General features: G+C 37.0%; 1 protein-coding gene across 5 annotated transcripts in view; it reads left to right on the plus strand.

Annotated features, from left to right (window-relative positions):
- USP9X (ubiquitin specific peptidase 9 X-linked) overlaps nucleotides 1-20,268 on the plus strand; it is a 95,795-nt gene that overhangs the window by 62,471 nt on the left and 13,056 nt on the right. For 3 of the 5 annotated variants that reach the window (XM_041399694.1, XM_041399696.1, XM_041399692.1), the window contains exons 24-36: nucleotides 1,169-1,294; nucleotides 3,315-3,440; nucleotides 6,044-6,210; nucleotides 9,460-9,568; nucleotides 10,152-10,298; nucleotides 10,416-10,562; nucleotides 11,342-11,564; nucleotides 14,097-14,317; nucleotides 14,721-14,911; nucleotides 15,451-15,624; nucleotides 17,489-17,630; nucleotides 17,806-18,556; nucleotides 19,062-19,185. In XM_041399694.1, coding sequence (XP_041255628.1) covers nucleotides 1,169-1,294; nucleotides 3,315-3,440; nucleotides 6,044-6,210; nucleotides 9,460-9,568; nucleotides 10,152-10,298; nucleotides 10,416-10,562; nucleotides 11,342-11,564; nucleotides 14,097-14,317; nucleotides 14,721-14,911; nucleotides 15,451-15,624; nucleotides 17,489-17,630; nucleotides 17,806-18,556; nucleotides 19,062-19,185 — 2,648 coding nt within the window. The remainder of the gene's footprint in view (nucleotides 1-1,168; nucleotides 1,295-3,314; nucleotides 3,441-6,043; nucleotides 6,211-9,459; nucleotides 9,569-10,151; nucleotides 10,299-10,415; nucleotides 10,563-11,341; nucleotides 11,565-14,096; nucleotides 14,318-14,720; nucleotides 14,912-15,450; nucleotides 15,625-17,488; nucleotides 17,631-17,805; nucleotides 18,557-19,061; nucleotides 19,186-20,268) is intronic. The other 2 variants (XM_041399693.1, XM_041399695.1) reach the window with 2 other exon arrangements.

Consider the following 20,268-nt stretch of genomic DNA (forward strand, 5'->3'; position numbering starts at 1 on the left):
TGCAGGTGGGATTGCTAAAACGTTCTAATTTCTCTTACCTCAAGCATAAGTACCAAAGCATAATTTCTGTCTTGGCTTTCCATCACTATTTAAGAGAAGTAGGCAACCAAGGTTATGTGTCTATAGTTTTTCAGTTATTGGTCTGTTGCTGTCACTAGTACCTTTAAAATTGTTACTTTCTTCCTTGTTTTCATAGAAGGTTGAATTAATAATGCTAAATACAGTATTCTGGTACACAGAACTAATTTACCCCATATATATTGCTGATGATCACTTCCAGTAGTATCCAATAGCTGATTGACTGTGGAAGCTCTGTCAGTCTTCTCTTTTGCTCTCTGAATCAAGTGTCTTAGTGAAGCTGACAAAACAAGGGATGTGACCAACACCAGACCTTACACAGCAGCCTCACAGTGTGTCTTTCAAGCAGCATTTGAGATGGGCTTTTGGAATGAACTGGTACAGGAAAATGAAGAAACTCTTCTCTTTTAATTTGTAGCCACAGCACACCATCTTTTGTTTGTCTGTAAGAAGGAAACAACCATTTCAGGTTTTGTCAAAACTGTGGAGCTCTGTCAGAGTAAGGAGAGAGGGATCTATGCTCAAACAAATACAAAAAAAAAAAAAAAGATGAAAACTTATCTTGCTGTTTCTGTTTTGAAAATAGTATAAAAAACAGGAGGGATAATTTAGAACAGAATTCTTCAAGAGTAACTTAACTCAAATGTTTAAAATGTACTTCAGTATAATAAAAACTGCAGCCATATTCTGTCTGAACACTCTTATCTAATCCAGAGGGACACCCAGTGTTTGACAAAACCCTTTCTTTCCCACATCTACTGAAAGGGAAGGAAGCATTGTAACAGAAAAAGATTCTGTTAACTTGAAGTAATCTGATCAATAAACAAGCCCCCAAACCTAATAAGTTTTGAGCAAGTGCCTTTCCTTTCAACTACTTGTACTCTGTGATCGTCCACTGCAGTGTAGTGTCTTCAGATGTGATGGTATCTGTTTGAAAATGAGGAGGTTTATTTATGTTGGCCTTTGCACTAAGTTTTCCTTCCAAGATCTTACCTACTTCTATCAAACCTTTCCAAGTAACTTTAGATCTTCATATCTTTTTGCTTTTTTTTCTCATGTAAAAGTAAGTATGAGAAATACTTTCTTCCAGATAAACCAGGCTACGCATGACCAGGCAGTGGTGCTACAAAATGCCCTACAAAACATTCCTAATCCAACTTCAGAATGCATGCTGAGAAATGTAGCAATACGTCTTGCACAGCAAATATCTGATGAGGTTGGTGAATTCCTTTCTGTATCACCTTTTTCCTTATAGCAACTTTTCTATTTTCTTAATCCTTAAATTTGTTGCTTTGTGAGACAGAATTTCCTTTTCTAATGTTTTAGGTAATGATCACCTGAAAGAAAAAAAACTCAAATCATTGCCAGTGTATCTTTATATATTGAAGATGCTTTAATGACACAAATGAAAACCTCAGTACGGCTAAACAATGTGCTTTGCAAACACAGTGGTCTTATGTGTATGGTGTGGCCAAAGCCCATTTGAATCTGGAATCAGGAGTCTTGTTAGAGAACATGTCAGTGAATTCAGCTGAGTTCAGCAGGAGCTGAAATCATGACTGCTTTACCTTCCTCTTCCACCTGCATCTGGATCCCTTGGTTTCCAGGGTGGAAGCCATAAATACTGTGTTTCTGTACTGTATAGCATATCTGCAAAACTGTCTCCAAAACATTCTGAGCTATCTAGATAGAAGATATTATTGTATTCTCATCTTGGTGTTGACATGTTCACTATCCCTTGAGAACAAAGGGCAGTGTCTAAAGACAGCACAACATGCTGCACTGCAAGACTGAGCCATCTGCCTTCCATCAGTGGTGGTTTTGCATCCATAGGTGTAAAATCAGCCAATTCAACTGATTTGATCAAATTTCTTCTATAGAAGAAGTATCTTTTGAGGTGAGATGTGAGGAAAGGTTTTTTAATTCTGCCTTTGGATTTCCTGGAGGCCTGCTAATAAATAAATAAAGTCTTTTTCTTTCACCAAGCACATCAAAGCAAACAAAATCTGAATGTGTTTAACAGTATTGCTGTGGAAGATTTGTCTGTAATCTGAAATTATGAATACTGCTCTAGACCTAAATTTCATGTGTATTGTAGTTTGCCTTTGGAAGGTTTTTTAACCTGTTCGTGTTTTGATGGTCAAAGACTCTTTTCAGTGGATCTCACAATTATAAAAAAAAAATAATCTGACATAGTTTCCATAGGCCAAATAGAAGACTTAGTGCAGAGAGGAATCATTCACCTTTTTAAAAAATGTTGATAGTTAAAGATTTTGAAACTACAATGAGATAAAAAACCCTATTATTTTTCTTGTGGCACTGTTGCTGTAAGGTTGTTTTGCTTGTGACAAAGATAAAATACCTTTTATTTTTCTTGTGAGTACTGTTAATGTCCATATCAGTACAAGAACGCACTTTGTTCAGGTTTCCTGATGCAATTACCTAACTAGCTCAGCTTCTTAGAGTCCCCTTTTTATTGTCTGAGCATTAGAAAAATGAAACTTGAAATCCATCTCTCTGCCTTCTGCTTTTAGAGATTACCTTTTTTTTTTTGGAAAATTGTGTTTTGAATACAGACTTCAGATAAGTTTGGTAGTTTTTTTGAAAGTTGATGTGAACCCTAAATAAGAGCAGTTGGAGTATGTTTTGTGATGTGTGTATATCAGTAGAAACTACTGGATGTTAACTCAGACCATGCACAAAGTACTGAAGAGTGACTCTGCATTCATTCAATACATGAGCTGTGTTCTTATTCATGTTCAGCCCTCTGTCTGGAACATGAGGCAATCCCTTTAGATAATGATCACATACTTGATAACATCAGTGTGTTCAAGCTGGCTATCAGCTAGCACAGCATGGGGAGAAACCCTAAAATAAGTTCAACTTTTCACATGGCTTAAGAGGCTGGCTGCTTTCCAGATGAATGCTTGGTGGTTTCTTGGTTTTTTTTTTCCTAAATAAAGAAGATTTTAGCATTGAAATTGGTAGTTTCTGCTGAGTCTTAGAACCAGAGTTGCCTACATCCTACTTTAAAAAACTAAATTTTTCATAAGTGAAGTATGAATACTCTTCAAGATACATCATCTGTTTTCTATTTAAGGAAAAAAAATATTTGTTTTAGCATTTTAAATCTTAAATTTTCTGCGGAATAGATTTGTGGGAATTTAGAATCCATTGCAGTGTTATTTGCAGCTGTATTTTAATGTTGCTTTAGTTAATTTCTCCTTTTTTTTCAGGCTTCAAAGTACATCCCTGACATCTGTGTTATCAGGGCAGTACAGAAAATTGTTTGGGCATCAGGTTGTGGATCAGTTCAGCTGGTTTTCAGCTCGAATGAGGAAATTAGTAAAATCTATGAAAAGGTAAGCATTCCTGAACAGCTACTTTTCTGTATTACTGTTTGTTTTTGTACAAAAAGGAATGGGTACAAAGGGTTGACCTGGTCAGGTTTAGAGTGTGATGAGCTTTTAGGAGGATACAATGATGTATTTCAGAATCTAGTATATCATTGTCATAGCGCAGCTTAATTTTCCTATTCCAAATTCCTTTCCTCAGTAACTGGTGAATTGTAACTTGAATCTGGTGTCAGTTGAAAAATGCACCAGTTCTGTAACATGTTTCCAGCCCAGTTAGATTCTGCATCTAAATAAGGAATAAGCATTTCCTGCAAGTCTAATTTGTCCAGTCTTCAAAGGTCTGTTCTGCAGAAGTGGTTCAAAGCATATGTGCAGTCTAGAATGAGAAAGAAGAGCAAAGTGATGTGAGAAGCATTGGGAAAAAAGATGTAATTGCTAATTCTGTATGGCTTTTCTTCTTCTATTCATGGTTTCACATGTGGTTTACACTGTTTAAGTAATGTTGCTTACAGTTACAGGAGATAACAATCTGGATTTGGACAGTGATTTTAAAAAAGTATTTCCTATTTTTGTCTTGTAAAATCAGGTTTAGTACTCATCAATACTTGCCTGAGAGTGAAAGGAAAAGGAATATGTAGGGAGGCTTAATTCTTGGTGTATTTGCTGCTGTGTTTAAATGATCAATTGAAAGAAGAATATTTACTTCAGCAAAATGCAACACCTTTCCATTAGCTTTCATAGGGTTATAATGGCATCTGCTTCTATTGCTGTGAACATGACTTCTTCATGAAATACACTGGGGGTTGGGGGTTTTTTGGGTAATACTTCCATGTAAAACATGGTTTAGTTCATGTGACAGTCCAGGCATGTGAAGATAAGCTCATGTATCTATACATGGGATGCTTTGAGGGCAGTAGTGCACTAGAGAAAGTATACTTAAAAGAAAACAGACCTAAATGTCCTTCTTTAACACTTTTCTGTGTAAAAATTGTACAGTTAAGTTCTGTAAAAATACTTTGAGGTAATAGAAGTTTTAAAAGAGGTGAAATCTAAGCTGTGCATTATTGATCATCCTTCATATATTTTTGGGGGTTTTAATTTTTGGGTTTTTTTCTTTTTATTCTTATTGACACTTATATGGACATCTGTAATAAATGGCAGCTGCATTTGGTTTCTACTGTGCAAAAGGGAAATAAAAATTGAAGGGGAAAAATTGGAAATTCAAAAGAGGAAGAAATTGTAGAAGTAATAAGGGGAAATAAAGTACTCTTTTTTAATATAACTAGAGAGGAAGGTATCCTAGAAATAGAGGAGTATCATGGAAGGAAAGACAGTTTAAGAGAACTGTATCTGATTATAGATTAGAGGAAGCAATTTTTGTATGGCTTTATACTGATGGAATATAACGATGTACAAACCCCCCAGCTCTGGGTGCCCGAGTGCAGAGAAGTACTTCATTGAGTGTGAAATGCACTTTGCCTTTCTGCTGGGTCCCTGCAGCTGTGCAGAAATAACTTTCCCTGCTAACCAGGGCTTCACTGCAGAGCAGGTGCAGTTCTGGACTTGCTGAAGGCGTTCTGTGTTTGCTTTCTGATGCTGTGTCAGAGCTGCCACATCCTCCTGCTGCAGTGCAGTGACTGCCTTTGATTTTGTAGTTATTGTGTATGGACAAAATAGCGTTTGTTGCCAGAGGCATATTTTGGCCTGTTCGCAATTAGTTCTCTCCTCTGCATTGTAATCCCTTCTTTCTGCCTAATTAATACCTTTCCACATATAAAACAAATATTTAATGATGTAGTTAATGTGGCTGACTTGCCCTCATGATTTATAAGTGATAAATTGAGACCTGCTCACATTCAGTTTCTTTGGAATTTCTTGAATGTAATTACTTCTAGATGGAGGAGAGGGTTTGCCATTACTCTCAAAGTATTTATTTTGAAAAAATGTACCAAAATCAACTCAATTAATTCAAGTGTTTAGTTTAAGTAGTAACCTATGCACCAATTAGCAGTAATATTATTTTCTCTGTCAAAAATCATGACAGCAGCTATGTTTAAAACTTGAACTTAAACTCCTTCATGTTTCTGAAAAAAAGCAAAGCGATTAATAATCTTTAGCAATTTTAAAAAGCTTTTGGTCAAATAAGTTGTGAGTGTCAAAGCCTTGTACAACTGGATTGATGAATTAATTATACAGCAATATAGCCTTTCTCTGTGTAAGTAGTCAAGTTTTCCAATTTTAAATGCCGTTTTTTGAGTAGCAAAGAAAAACAAAACAAAAAATCCCAAACAAAACTCCAGATGCAAACCGAGAAAAACTCCCAGCAGTACTAACTGATGTAAATGTTGCCCACAGTTGTCCTAGTTAACTTGTGTCTCCATAAGTTCTTGCTTGGAATCCTCCTGTGAGAAGCACAATTCTGGAAGTTCAAGTCATCCCCACACAGTGCTTAGGCTCAGATCTGAGTGCATAAAATACTTGGCACAGATAATCACTTAGTGTACAAAGCTGTGGTTTGTGTTTGTGTTTAGTGATATACCTTGGAGCCAGTTGGGTTTCTTGGGATTGTTTTCTGTACCCACTTTGTGCACTCTTGTTTGTTTTCACAGACAAATGCAGGAAATGAACCAGACATGGAAGATGAACAAGTTTGCTGTGAAGCACTGGAGGTGATGACCCTGTGCTTTGCTTTGATTCCAACAGCACTGGATGCACTCAGTAAAGAGAAGGCGTGGCAGACATTTATTATTGATTTACTATTGCACTGTCACAGCAAGTAAGTTTTGGTCATATCTATTATTTTACAATTCAAAATGAGTATAAAGCCTAAATTCAGGGCAGTGGCTTCAGCCCATCTGAAGTTGTGATGTGAAATACTGGATGTTTTCAGAAACCATCCAGGTGGAAAGTTGTTAATTTGTTATTAAACTTAGTTGCCAGCGTTTTGATCTGTTACTAAGGAATTAATTTTAATTTTTAAAGATACTGTTGTTTCATGAATAGGATAACTTTTCTTTGAGACATGACAGAGATCCGAAATTAGTAGTGTCTTAAGTTTTTCAGTATGCTTTAAAGGGAGTCAGATTATGGTGCTCTCAGATGAATGGGGTCCGAATTTGAGCAGAATTTGTGTTTTGGGATTTTTGACTACTGGATGAACAGATTGAAAGGTCTTATGTTTAGGAATATCTGCCTTAACAAAAGGATCAGTTTCATCAGAGCATCTCTTTACCGTGAACTCTTTGCACACATTGCTGAAAGTGGAGGGTTACCAGAAATACCACAAGCTTCATTAGTTTGCAGCCTGTGGTATAGGATGTTGAATTTTCAGTTTCACTGAAGCTTGCTGGTATCACTCATTGTATGGAAAAATAGTTCATACTGCCAGTACAAGAAGCTACCACTTCTCTCATATGCCTATAAAACTTGTGATAGACATGATAATCTCACTTAGAATGGTGCAACTGTTCATTGTTACATGGTAAAAAAGCATAAGCATGAGTGGAAACAGAAGACTGCTTTGTAAATTAAGATGGTGAGGTTGAACTAAGCTGCTGAAAAGTTCCTCTTCTGAATTAATTTGGAAACAAATCAGTGTTTGCAGTGCAGAGAAAGTTTAGCAAATACCAGACAGAACTCTGAATATCATTCCACAACTATTGTTCTCTAATCTCCTATGCTCAATCAGAGAACAATGTGAGCAAAAATATGCATGTGAGAAAATATTTTTGGTGCACCATAAAAGACAAAGACAGAAGATGACCAAGTTCAGATCTCACAAATATGATCTTTCTAGAAAAGATCAGATGGATTGTTTGTTTTACAGAGTTTGACTGGACTTCTGTTTCCTCAGAGCATAACCATGCTATACCTCTAAACTGAGAAACAGAATGCAAAATGTTTAATACTAAATGCCAGAGTAATTTTTCTCCTACAAGGTAATTGATTTTGTAGTGGTGTCCTCTGAATGCAAGACTGGCTTAGTTAAGAGGAGATAGCCAAACATTTAGTCCTAAATAATCCTGGAAGCCAGATGTATTCTGCTGATCTCTGCAAAGTGTTTGGTGGCCACCTGTATGTGGCCTAAATACATTAAAATTCTTTGTGCTGGTGTAAAGCAATGGCACTTACACCCACTGAAGAGACTGTCTTCTATTCACTGAGCAGAGACCTGTGTCCTGGAGCTCTCAGTAGGGCAGGATTCAGGTGGCCAACCTTAAGGGAGGTGATTGACCTCCAGCTATTCCTCCTGCTAAGTGTGAATTCATTGTGCAGCTCATGTCCTGTGTGCCAGCTCTGTGCTGTCATCATGTGTCTAAAACAGCATGAGATGCCTGTGCTCAGGCAGCTGCATCCCTCCTATGATTTCTTAAGAGGTCCTAGATGGTTCACAGAAATATGATACTTGTGTTCAAACGCTGCATACTCAGAAACATAACAGTGTCATATTGGTCACATTACTCACTGTAGGAAAATATCACCTTTGTCTATTTCATTCTGCCTTCAAGTGCACAGAGCTGAGGAGTGTCTGTGTGCTGTGTCCCAAGCAGTTGAAGGATTGTATCTTAAAATAACTTTCTGTGAGATGTTCTACAAAAACATTGGCTCAGCAATCAGACCCCATAAAATGTCAATTATTGTTTAAGAACAAAACAGCCCAGCCCCACCCCACAGTTTGCTGCAACTCAGAGCAGAGTAGGAGAACTTGCAAAGATCAGGGAAGGGTGACAAGGGAGATCACAGCTCTGCAATGACTTCCATCTGAGGAGCAGCTGAATAGCTGGGGGCACTTCATACTGGAGGAGAAATGAATGGTGGGAGGAGAATACTACAGAGACCCTTAAAATCAGAAGTAGCAAAGGGAGAACAAATGGAGAGCTGTGTTTCTTTGTATAAGACCTTCTTAAGGTCTTATTTAAGCAGTGCAAACCTTCAGTTTGGAAATGGTTTGAGGAGTTCTTTCATGAACTTGTTGAGTGAGGGCTATGAAATACTGCTCTTGGTAGTTTCCTTGAACCACAGATTGTTAGAAGCTGGGAGAACATTCTGGAGAAGTGTCTGCATGATTCCTTCTTGTGCACTTTGCTTTGTGCATGGTAGCAGAGGTGAGTGCTCAGCCAGGTGCATCTTTGCTCTTGACCTCAAGGTCATCCTTATGTGGCTTTGCAGTTAAACACACGTGAAAAAGCTCTGAAGGGAATAGGATTCTGTGGTGTGCTTTCCACCCTGACTCCATGGACATGAAACAGAGACAGCCACACCAAACAGACACTCAGAACTCAGTTTTTCATATGTTGAGTTACTTCCATGAAATCATTAGTTCAGCATTCATTTGTAGTCTCTTCCCACACAAAAATAGTTGCTCCTAACAGTTTTTACAAGGCATACTGCTCAGACAATTAATCCTACAACTTGAAAGAAAAGGATTTGCCCTAATTGTTTTTTAATTTTTTTTTACTGAGTCTTATCCATTCCTGAATTGCTGTAGTGATTAGATTAGATTCTGAGGTGAAAATTTTCCTTTAATTATAGCCTTGAATTTTCAGTAGGATCATCATCTCTCACATCTTACTAATGACAAATTTTGATCACTTCAGAGACAAGCAGCAAACTGCTGCAGTGACACATAAAAGCAGTTTTACTGGAGTAGTTTTGGTTTGTACCTGGTTGTACCAGGTACAACTGGGGCTTGATTAGGAAAAAAAAAAATTTAGGATTGCAAATTGTTGTGTTACGCAATATTTGCTGTCAGTTGCAAAGGGGTAGTGGCTAGGTGTTTCTAAGTTTCTTTTTCTTTTACCTTTAAATATTTGATTTGTGGAACAGGTTTTGTAATATAATTCATGCATCTGAAATTTCACTGCAAGGAGAAAGAATATGATGGGTAGGGAATAATTAAACTATTCCTGTTTCCTACATTATGTTCAGTTTTAGAAAATAGCATTAAGCAGATAAACACAAATTTAATTAATGTCCTGTTTGGACAGGGAGATTGAATTTCATGTTTCTATTAAATTATTTCCAGAACTGTTCGTCAGATGGCACAGGAGCAATTCTTTTTAATGGCTACCAGGTGTTGCATGGGACAGAGACCTCTCCTTTTCTTCATTACCCTGCTGTTCACTGTTCTAGGGGTAAGTTTTCGGGGATAAAGCCTTCAGTATGGGAATGTATGTAAAAAGTAATAGGACGAAATACCTGCAAGAAAAGACAAATTGCTATTAATAACAGTCACTATAATGTAGATTGCTTCTGAACTACAGACAAGCAGCACAGATGATTTCCATTTGAGCTAGGTCAGGGGAAAAGGGACTCTTTTGCATTTTCTGATAAGAACATGAACAGTAGGCTTTAATGTCTGCATTTTATCTTTGGTGATTGCTAACCTTTAAGTAAAAATCATTAGCAGGTTAGAGAGATACCTACAGTTAGTGCATTCTCCTACTGGTCCTGCCAGGGCTTTTCAGCTCATGGCTCTCTAGAACATTTGATCAAAAGTTTTGTTTTGGTTTTCTTTTTCCCATTCAGGTATAGAAATTGCTACTAAAATAGTTGAGAAGTCAATCATTAGCAGCTAAATACAATTTTAGACTTGTAAAAGGTTAAAAATTACCTTACACTGTTTTCTTTTACATTTACTGTGAGATTTAGGGGAAATATATTGGTGTTGCACTGTAGTAGAAGCATTTATAAATTCTTTCCTTTTGGTTTACACAGAGCACTGCAAGAGAGAGAGCAAAGCATTCTGGAGACTACTTCACCCTCTTAAGACATCTGCTTAACTATGCTTACAACAGTAATATTAATGTACCCAATGCTGAAGTTCTTCTCAATAATGAAATTGACTGGCTTAAGAGAATCAGGGTAAGTTTCAGGATCAGTTTATTCCTGATAATTAGGATTTTGAAGCTTTCTTGTAAACTGCAGTTCTGAGCTTAATGTTTGCTGTTTGGAGTATCCTAACTTTCTCTTAAATGGCAGGATGAAGTAAAAAGAACAGGGGAAACAGGTGTTGAAGAAACGATCTTAGAGGGTCACCTTGGAGTAACAAAAGAGTTGTTAGCATTCCAGACACCTGAGAAGAAATACCATATTGGTTGTGAAAAAGGAGGTGCTAATCTCATTAAAGTAAGTTCAAGTTTTTTGACCTCTGGAGGGGATTTTTTGTCTTTGTGAGGTTTGGGGGGGGAGAGGGATCGATTTTTGGGATTTTTATTATTTGGTTTTGCCTGTAAATAAGTAAAAAGAAGCTTCACATCTTGTGGGCTGTATCCTAAAAATTGTTTTGATTGGAGTTCAATGTTTTCTTTAAAAATAATTTTTAAAATTGCATGTTTCATTCATAAAGTGTATTTAACATTCTCATTCTTACTGTGTTCCTGTACTTGACAAACCTCACACAAAGATAGTGAGATACAGGACAGTCCTGTACAGGACTGCTTTCCTTCATTTCCTCTGTAATGACTTTTCTGCACATGTTCTTAATTAGTGCTATTAATGCTTAGGGCAGGTTTGAACAAATGTTTCACATTTGAGCATCTCTTTAATCAGACATGTTTTCTTTGTACCTCTGATATTGTAGAGCAGGAGTGTTGGTTTTTCAACACTAATTGATAAAGAGCTTTGGTAATATTGGTTTTGCAAAATAAATTTTGTACTAATCAAGAACAATACAGATTTATTTTTAACTTACAGTGGGGAACTGGGTTTGGAGGGAACCATTTTAGAATGGACTTCTTCTGTTCTAAATTTAAAAGCTCATTATGCTATTGGCCTCAGTTTTTACTCTTGTTTTATTTTTAAGTACCCCTGTGGTGCTCAGACATTCATTTATGTAATAACCCTTACTCTCTTATAAAATAATTTCCATGGTAACAAGTGATTTATTGTCTTTTTTTTTTTTCCAGGAGTTGATAGATGATTTCATCTTTCCAGCATCCAATGTTTATCTACAGTACATGAGAAATGGAGAATTGCCTGCTGAGCAGGCCATACCAGTCTGTAGTTCACCAGCCACTATTAATGCTGGCTTTGAGCTCCTCGTTGCACTAGCAGTTGGATGTGTGCGAAATCTCAAGCAGATAGTAGACACCTTGACTGAAATGTATTACATAGGTACAGCAATCACTAGTATGTAATACTTTTTAATTATCTCTTTTCTATTCTTTAATGTGTATATCATGTATAGGTTTTGTTTATATTATCCACTGAACCAAGTGCTGAGGTTTTTAGTTCATCATTTGTTTGTGGCTGCTTTTAATGCTGCAAAATAAGTTTGCCAGTGTAGCCTGTATTTGCTTTTCTTTATGCAGTAAGTGTACTGACCTGCATTCTATGGTCACATCCAAATTCCAGTCCCAGTCACAGCCTGACCCTTCCTGTCCCAATCTCTGACTACTCCCCTTTGTCCATACCAGCTCCCAGGACCCTCATTCTGTCTGTATCTCCTACTTCTTTCTCATGATTTCAGGCTCTTGCTAACCAATCCCAGAGCCTCACCAGCTATCTTCAGCTTAGTTTTAGAGCTAGTTTCTTGGTTGCTTACCTGATTTGTCATCATTGTCCACACACAGACACAGGTCATTTGTCCTGCTTCTCTTTTTAGTTCTGAACTCATTCTCTGCTTGTCATAGTCCTTTTTCAGGCTCCTTTTTGGCCTTGTTTCAGCACAGCTCTGCACTGAAAGAACTTTCTCCCTCTCACTGGAGAAAGACTGTAGTGATTGGTATCTGTTCAAAAACTTGCAAATGTTAGTGCTTCAAAAGCCAATAGTCAAGTGAAACTTGGGCTGACTTTCACAAGGATGGCAAAAGGCTTATTGTTGTCATAAAAAAGGTATTACTTAAAAATGATCAAGCAGGAGAATATTTTCGTTTCACAAGGATGGCAAAAGGCTTATTTTTAGCACAGATTATTGTTGTCATAAAAAAGGTATTACTTAAAAATGATCAAGCAGGAGAATATTTTCTCCAGGCCTGAAGGGACACTGAAACCATTCTGCTATAATATTAACACGGGAAGGGAAAAAAATCAACAACTACCAAACAAAATTCAAACACCATCAAGCCAAGAAAACCCAAGCTCATATGGTGAGAAAGGCTGGGAGAGTTGGGGTTGTTCAGCCTGGAGAAGGGAAGCCTCCAGGGTTACCTTATTGTGACCTTCATTACTTAAACATGGCTTGTAAGAAAGATGGAGAAAAAGTTTTGTAGCAGGACCTGTAGTTACAAGAAGCAATGATTTGAAGCTGAGAATAGATTTAGATTGGACACAAGGGGGAAATTCTTCACTGTGAGAATGCTGAGACACAGGAACAGGTTGCCCAGTCGTGGATGCTTCATCCCAGAAGTGTTCCAGGCCAGGCTGGATGGGGCCCTGAGCCATCTGGTCTAGTGGGAGATATCCTGGCCCATGGCAGGGGGTTGGACTAGATGATCTTTAAAGGTCCTTCCAACCCAAACCATTGTGTGATTTAACAGATGGTTGAACTCATGGAGTTGAGCAAAACCATAAGCAATTAAAAATAATATCCAAAAGTGGAAATTGTCCACTACCTCTCAGAGTACCTGTCAGTGCTACTTGCTTGAATGGTGCTGTCAGTGAGTCACTTGAGGTTTTGCAATCTCTTCCTGTTAAGTTCCATCTCAGGTGAATAAATTAAAAGGGCAGCTCTATGTTTTTTTCCTTCTGCTCATCCTTCTTTCTTCACCCTTTTCTGTTGGGAAGTAGCATATTTCTTACCACCTCACAATTAGGGGGATTTCATGGCATTCCCTTCCATTCAGGTGTTTGGTAAGCGCAGCAGAACACCAGATCTCTGTGGTATGTCAGAAGAGAGAACAAATGTATGAGCTGTGCATGCTCTGGGATTCATATACCAAATCTGCTTGTAGATAAATATGCATGCTTTCTTATATCAGATTTTTTTTTGTGTTAGAAACTACAGACAGAACAACAGGTTAGCTTAGGTGATCATAAATGTTCTTGGAGAGATGGGAGGGACCTAAGAGAAAAGACTCAGGAGGAAAAAAAAAGATAAATATGCATGCTCTCTTATATCAGATTTTTTTTGTGTTAAAACTACAGACAGAACAGGTTAGCTTAGGTGGTCGTAAATGTTCTTGGAGAGATTGGAGGGACCTGAGAGAAAAGACTCAGGAGGAAAAAAAAATATATATCAAGTTATATAGATAGCATTTGCTAAAACTGTTTCCTATCCTGGCAAGAAAAAATGAGGCTTAAGTGAAATTGTGTAATTTTTTGAAGGATTATAAATTTTTGAGAGCATTATAATTTTTGAAAGGTTTATAAATTGGTTATATATTCTGTATTAATTTAGCTGAATTCTTCAGCCAAGAAACTTGCTGGTATTGAGGAAAGACTTCTGTTTCATATATAAATAGACTGAATTTTTGCCTGACCACCTCTTTAGTTATGCATTAGAAGAAAATGTTGTCATAAGATTACAGATAGAACAGTCCTTCATAGAAGTTGTGTTAAGTTAAGCAATTAAATTTTCTGATGGAACATTGTTTTTTATTAAATAGCAGTATGATACTGACTAATAATAATTTTGTTCAACTGCCCCTTTGTACTGCATTGATGTCCTCTTTATTTTATAACAAAACAGTTCCCTGACCACACTCTGCTGTTTCCTCTTAGCTTGTGAAGCACTCACAGAATGGGAATATCTGCCACCTGTTGGGCCTCGGCCACCAAAGGGATTTGTGGGGCTGAAAAATGCTGGTGCCACTTGTTACATGAATTCTGTCATTCAGCAGCTGTACATGATTCCAGCCATCAGGAATGGGATTCTTGCAATAGAAGGCACAGGCAGTGATGTAGATGATGATATGTCTGGGGATGAAAAGCAGGACAACGAGGTAAATTTAATTATATAAAATTACTTAATCTTTAAATTGTAATTGCTTTTTTTAATGAAAAGGTTATAGTAAATTTCAGTTGCTAATCAATCACTTCGATTTCCACTAATATCTTTGGGGAAAATAGGATAATATTTCATACTTGAATGGGTTCACTGCTGGAGGGGCACTTCACAAGATCCAGGTGGCAGGGTTTACAGAATTCCTTCTCAGGCATTTCTACTGGAAAGCACTGCCCCTTATTTCAGCCACCACAGCTTTGTTAATGCAAACAAAGACAGTATTTGGGTTTTCAGCTGAGTATGAAATGCCTTAGATTGTCACATTAAGCAAAAGGTAAAACTAACTAACTACTAAGACAGCTACATATGGAAGTGAATTGCATGAATTTTCTGCTTTTCAGAGCAATGTTGACCCACGAGATGATGTGTTTGGTTATCCACATCAGTATGAAGATAAGCCAGCACTGAGCAAAACTGAAGATAGAAAAGAGTACAATATTGGAGTTTTGAGGCATCTCCAAGTAATTTTTGGCCATTTAGCAGCTTCCAGGCTACAGTACTATGTACCAAGAGGGTTTTGGAAACAGTTCAGGTAAGTAGAAAATTGAGTATTGATGTTGGTTCACTGGATCACTGAAGTGCAAAACAACTAATCATGGTAGAATGGCAATGATGTAAAGTGTAAATTAGCAGAAATTGTGCAGCTCTATCTGCCTTTTCACCATTCTGTAGAAGTCTGTTAATAAACTAAAGTTTCCAGCAGAGTGGTTCTTTCGAATTTCAGCAGTTTTTGATAGCGAGACTTTGAATGAAGTATGAAGTTACACACAACAGCTAGTTTTTACTTACCAGAAAGTGTCAGGGACAGAACAACAGGTCGTATAGTACATCAAAAACCAGTAGTTTGGCTCTTTGAGGAGGGGTTAGGAGCTTGAATAATTTTGGGTTTTTTTCTCAAAAAGAAATTGTTGGCAAACAAAACAAAAAATATTTGACAAAATGTGCTTTCATTTTCAGAGGCTCTTTGAGGAGGAGGGGTTAGGAGCTTGAATATTTTGGTTTTTTTTCTCCAAAAGAAATTGTTGGCAAACAAAACAAAAAATATTTGACAAAATGTGCTTTCATTTTCAGACTCTGGGGTGAACCTGTAAATCTACGTGAACAACACGATGCTTTAGAATTTTTTAATTCGTTGGTGGACAGTTTAGATGAAGCTTTAAAAGCTTTGGGCCATCCAGCTATGTTAAGTAAAGTTTTAGGAGGGTCCTTTGCTGATCAGAAGATTTGTCAAGGATGCCCACATCGGTAAGTGTTGGAGATTTTAATCTTACTTTATAGGAAAACAACCCATGTTTGTGTCCTTATAAAAGTACTTAGAGTCAAGAGTGGGACTTTTGTGTGGGTTTTTTAAGCTAATGGATTTTGCTACCTTATTTTTTTCTACAGCTGAACATTCATTTGTTTGCAAGTACCTTGAAATACTTAATCATTATTGTTTCCACTTCACAGATTGTATGTGAAGTATTGTGTATTGATCAAGGCAGGAAAATATGCTTTTTCATATTAAAAGTGAAAACAATTGTAGGGACCAAATGCAATGTAGAAAATTTTAATACCTGGCCAACAATTGTTGCTGTCTTTGGTTTTCCATAATGTGTGTTTAGAGCTGAGCCAAGTAGGAATCTTGAGTTCCAATGAGTAAAACTGTTGATACTCACCATGTAACTTGTAACTAAGGTCAGTGGTGTAGAAAGTTTATCTACTTCTGCTGTATTTGTAGTTAGCTTTAAATGTGAATACTGAAATTCAGTTTTGTAGAAGGCATGTAAGAAACCACCCATGCCAAATCAGACTGCAAATCTGTAGCTCACTGTTTCAATGATGGTTATTAGTGAAGGAATAGAACTCGGTATTGTAAAGTTGTAATTCCCCAGACTTTTTAATTTATCTTTTTATGATGGATGGTTAAAGTTGCATGCAAAATTCAGGATGGCTTAATGATGAACTTATTGTTTTTAGCATTCGGCTTTTTTTTATTATTGTCACTCTCAGTTGGCTTTCTTACTGTTCAGGTCATGTGTGATTCTTTAACAGTGCATATCTCTGTACATTGCCATTGCAAAATCTTTTTATTTTGAAAGCTAACCATTTTCTTTAGCCTTCATTTAGCAATTAAAATACTGGAAAAATGATACAAATGGATTTTATTGTGGTAATCTTTCAACTTCAATTGACCTAATGTATGAATAAGAATAATTTGTAAAGTGAACATCTTAGGTTTCATAGGTTGCAATGAGTGACTAGAAGTGAGTTGAAATACTGCAAGGTAAAATGGTAGCACTGATTTCAGCTTATATGCAATGGGTAATTAAATGGCAGATCCAGACCAGAAGCAATGCGAGTTACCATTCATTCCTGATATTATGTATTATCCTGAAGTATTTCTGTGTTTTTTGAACTCTACTGGATTTGCATAATGTTACTTATTAACAAAAATGTAGTTTAGGGAAGAGAAAACTGATGGTAACTAAACTGTGGATTTATGTATGGCAACTTAACAGCCTTTCTATATTTTTTGTAAGCTGTTTATTGGATGAATGAATATTGCTGTTGGTTGAAGTGTTTCTAAATATTTATTTATTCAGCCTTTGAATGCTTGATTGCATATCAGGGAAACAAGCCCTTCAGGGTTACACTGGAATAGATGTGGCTTTTTAAATTTATTCATCACTTCTTTATCTTTAAAAACAAAAAGTTGCTTCCAGGATGTTTCAACTGGTTGTCTCTCAAGCATTACTAGTACATTGCTAGGGATTTGTTTGTAGGTTATATTTAGAACACAGTGTCAAAGCCAGTCTTAAACATTCAAAGAGGTTTTATGAAGATGGTGGTTCAGGGTTTTTTAGATAGAAAATAAAAAGGCTTTTTGTTTGGCTTTTTTGCTGAATTGGCATCTGTTTTGAACTATTGTCTTTAGGTGTGATACAGTATTTGTGTTTATCAGTCTGATTTTTGTAAAAATACTGTGTACAGATACTCTAATAACTGTAGGAAAACTGCAGTAAAAAAGAGTTCAGTTCTTTTACTGCTTACACACTGTAGCACATGTAAAACATAAGAAGTTGAACACATTCCTACCTTTCTCACACATTTACCTGTTCATTGCTAGGTACGAGTGTGAGGAATCCTTCACAACTCTGAATGTAGATATAAGGAATCACCAAAACCTTCTTGATTCTTTGGAGCAGTATGTCAAAGGAGATTTATTGGAAGGTGCAAATGCATATCATTGTGAAAAATGCAACAAAAAGGTAATGATTCCTTATATTTTTAATTTGTGTACAGCTGTGAGGTTACAGCTGTACTAGGTTCAGTCTTAGTTCATGTTTGGGGAGAAAAGTCATCCTTTCATTACTCAGTTTGGTATTTGGTGAGAGTATATGAATGGAAATTTGAGAGCTGGTAACTGTTCATGTCCTTTTTTAGGTGGATACAGTCAAACGCTTGTTGATTAAGAAGTTGCCTCCAGTTCTTGCGATCCAGTTAAAACGATTTGATTATGACTGGGAAAGGGAATGTGCAATCAAATTCAATGATTATTTTGAATTTCCACGAGAACTGGACATGGAGCCTTACACAGTGGCAGGTGTAGCAAAATTGGAAGGGGATGATGTGAATCCTGAAAATCAGATAATACAAAATGAGCAGTCAGAAAATGAACACTCTGGAAGCACAAAATACAGACTTGTGGGTGTACTTGTGCACAGCGGCCAGGCCAGTGGCGGACATTACTACTCTTACATTATCCAGAGGAATGGTGGAGATGGTGAGAAGAACCGGTGGTACAAATTTGATGATGGAGATGTGACAGAGTGTAAAATGGATGACGATGAAGAGATGAAAAATCAGTGTTTTGGGGGAGAGTACATGGGCGAAGTGTTTGATCACATGATGAAGCGAATGTCCTACAGGCGCCAGAAGAGGTGGTGGAATGCTTACATTCTTTTTTATGAACGCATGGACACGATAGACAAGGACAATGAACTAATAAAATATATTTCAGAAATCACTATCACCACTAAACCCCACCAGATTAAAATGCCCTCAGCCATCGAGCGAAGCGTGCGCAAGCAGAACGTGCAGTTCATGCACAATCGGATGCAGTACAGCCTGGAATATTTCCAGTTCATCAAGAAGTTGCTTACTTGTAATAGTGTCTACCTAAACCCTCCTCCAGGTTAGTATGGTAATGTGATAATTACGGATTCATTTTTCACAAGAAGAGTTTTGGTTTGTGTGGCCAGGGATTTATCTAGCCAGTGAAAATTTGGTGTGTCCTGCTTTGAGTACTCCTGTCCTTCTGCAGTTAAACACCTTTTGTTGAATTGTACATCAGTGGTAACTTGTCAGAATATTTAGCAAAAAATACTTTGATGAACTGTCAGCTATTACTCAGTTGCTGTACTAAAGCAAGTTAAAATACTCAAGTTTGAGGTCTCTTTTGTTAAAAACAGTTCTCAAAGGTGAGATGCTGAATTTGTAAAAGAAATATGTTAGCCTCCAGGTACCTGTGTTACAGCTTACTTTTTCTAATGATACATTACAGAAGCTAGAGGCTGTTTTGATCAAGTTTCTTCTAAAACTGGAACACCATATCAGACAAAACAGTAATCTGAAATCAATTAAATTATTAAAAATTGCTTTTACTTTGTCTACATGTGAGTATTCTGATTTTTCTTTAGGACAAGATCATCTGTTGCCTGAAGCAGAAGAAATAACTATGATTAGTATTCAGCTTGCTGCTAGATTTCTCTTCACCACAGGATTTCATACAAAGAAAATAGTCCGTGGCCCTGCTAGTGATTGGTATTTTGTCTTTTAACAACAATTACGATTTTGGAAGTTTGATGTCTGTTAAAAGATCCCATTTAGATACACGGTGAAGGAGCATGTGAAAAGGGGGGAAAATTTGAATATAAAATACTGGGAAGAATTTGAGCTTTGAAATATCCTGCTGATCTGAATAGCTTCAAATTTAATTTTCAAACAGAGCTTAACTTGGTCTTTTAAAAAGAATAGAAGAATGGAAGCTGTCACTAGCACAGAACTAACAAGTTATGTTTTCTGACAAATTCAGAATGGTTTTTGCATTGTTTTAGTAGTTTTAAACAAAGCTCTTTACAAGGCATTGTTGCAGCTTATATTTAAATTCTGTTTGTGAAACATGTCTAATAGTCTTTGAGACACTGTTGGCAGAGTACTTTATGTACATTGCTATGGGGCCTGTGATTCAAATCCACACTGTAACAAACAGTCCCATCTTACTCGTTTTAGTCCTTCAGCTAGGTTATTCTCTGCTGGGGAGAGGAGTGTGGGCTACTACTGGTCAAATTGGAGAGGAAATCTGGTATTCATGGCCAGTAATTTACCAGCTACTAGTAAGTAGTTGTGTAATAATTGCGAATTCATACCCCCAGCAGCAACTTCCAGAGTAGCTTAAGTTGCTCCTTTTAATTTAAGAGATCAAGAAGAGATCAAATATTCCTGCTGAAAGGACAGAGTAGTGCAAGGCCCTCTCTGAAACAGATATTTAGTATTTGGGTATTTGTGGGGTTTTTAAAGATCTCTAAATGAGACTATAAATTCTTGTTAGGTTACATCTTTCGTTGTGTGTTGTATACCCAGCTTATGACATCCACCTGTGCTCTCTGCTGCTCACCCTCTCCCCCAGTTCCAGTACAGAGACAATGGTGGCTGTCAAAACAGGACCTGCTTTGAGTAGTTAGGGGGTGTAATGCTGTCTTAATTCTTAGAGGTGATAGAAGTAAAATGCTACAGTTAAGTGTTAGGTCTTTAATTGAAGGATATCTTCCATTTCTGATTGCTCATAAGAGTATCACTATAGGAACTACAGATTATCTGATCAGAATAATTTTGGTGAACAAAAAT

This window comes from Onychostruthus taczanowskii, unplaced genomic scaffold (genome assembly GCF_017590055.1).
Source record: "Onychostruthus taczanowskii isolate IOZ18803 unplaced genomic scaffold, ASM1759005v1 scaffold17, whole genome shotgun sequence".
Taxonomy (NCBI): domain Eukaryota; kingdom Metazoa; phylum Chordata; class Aves; order Passeriformes; family Passeridae; genus Onychostruthus; species Onychostruthus taczanowskii.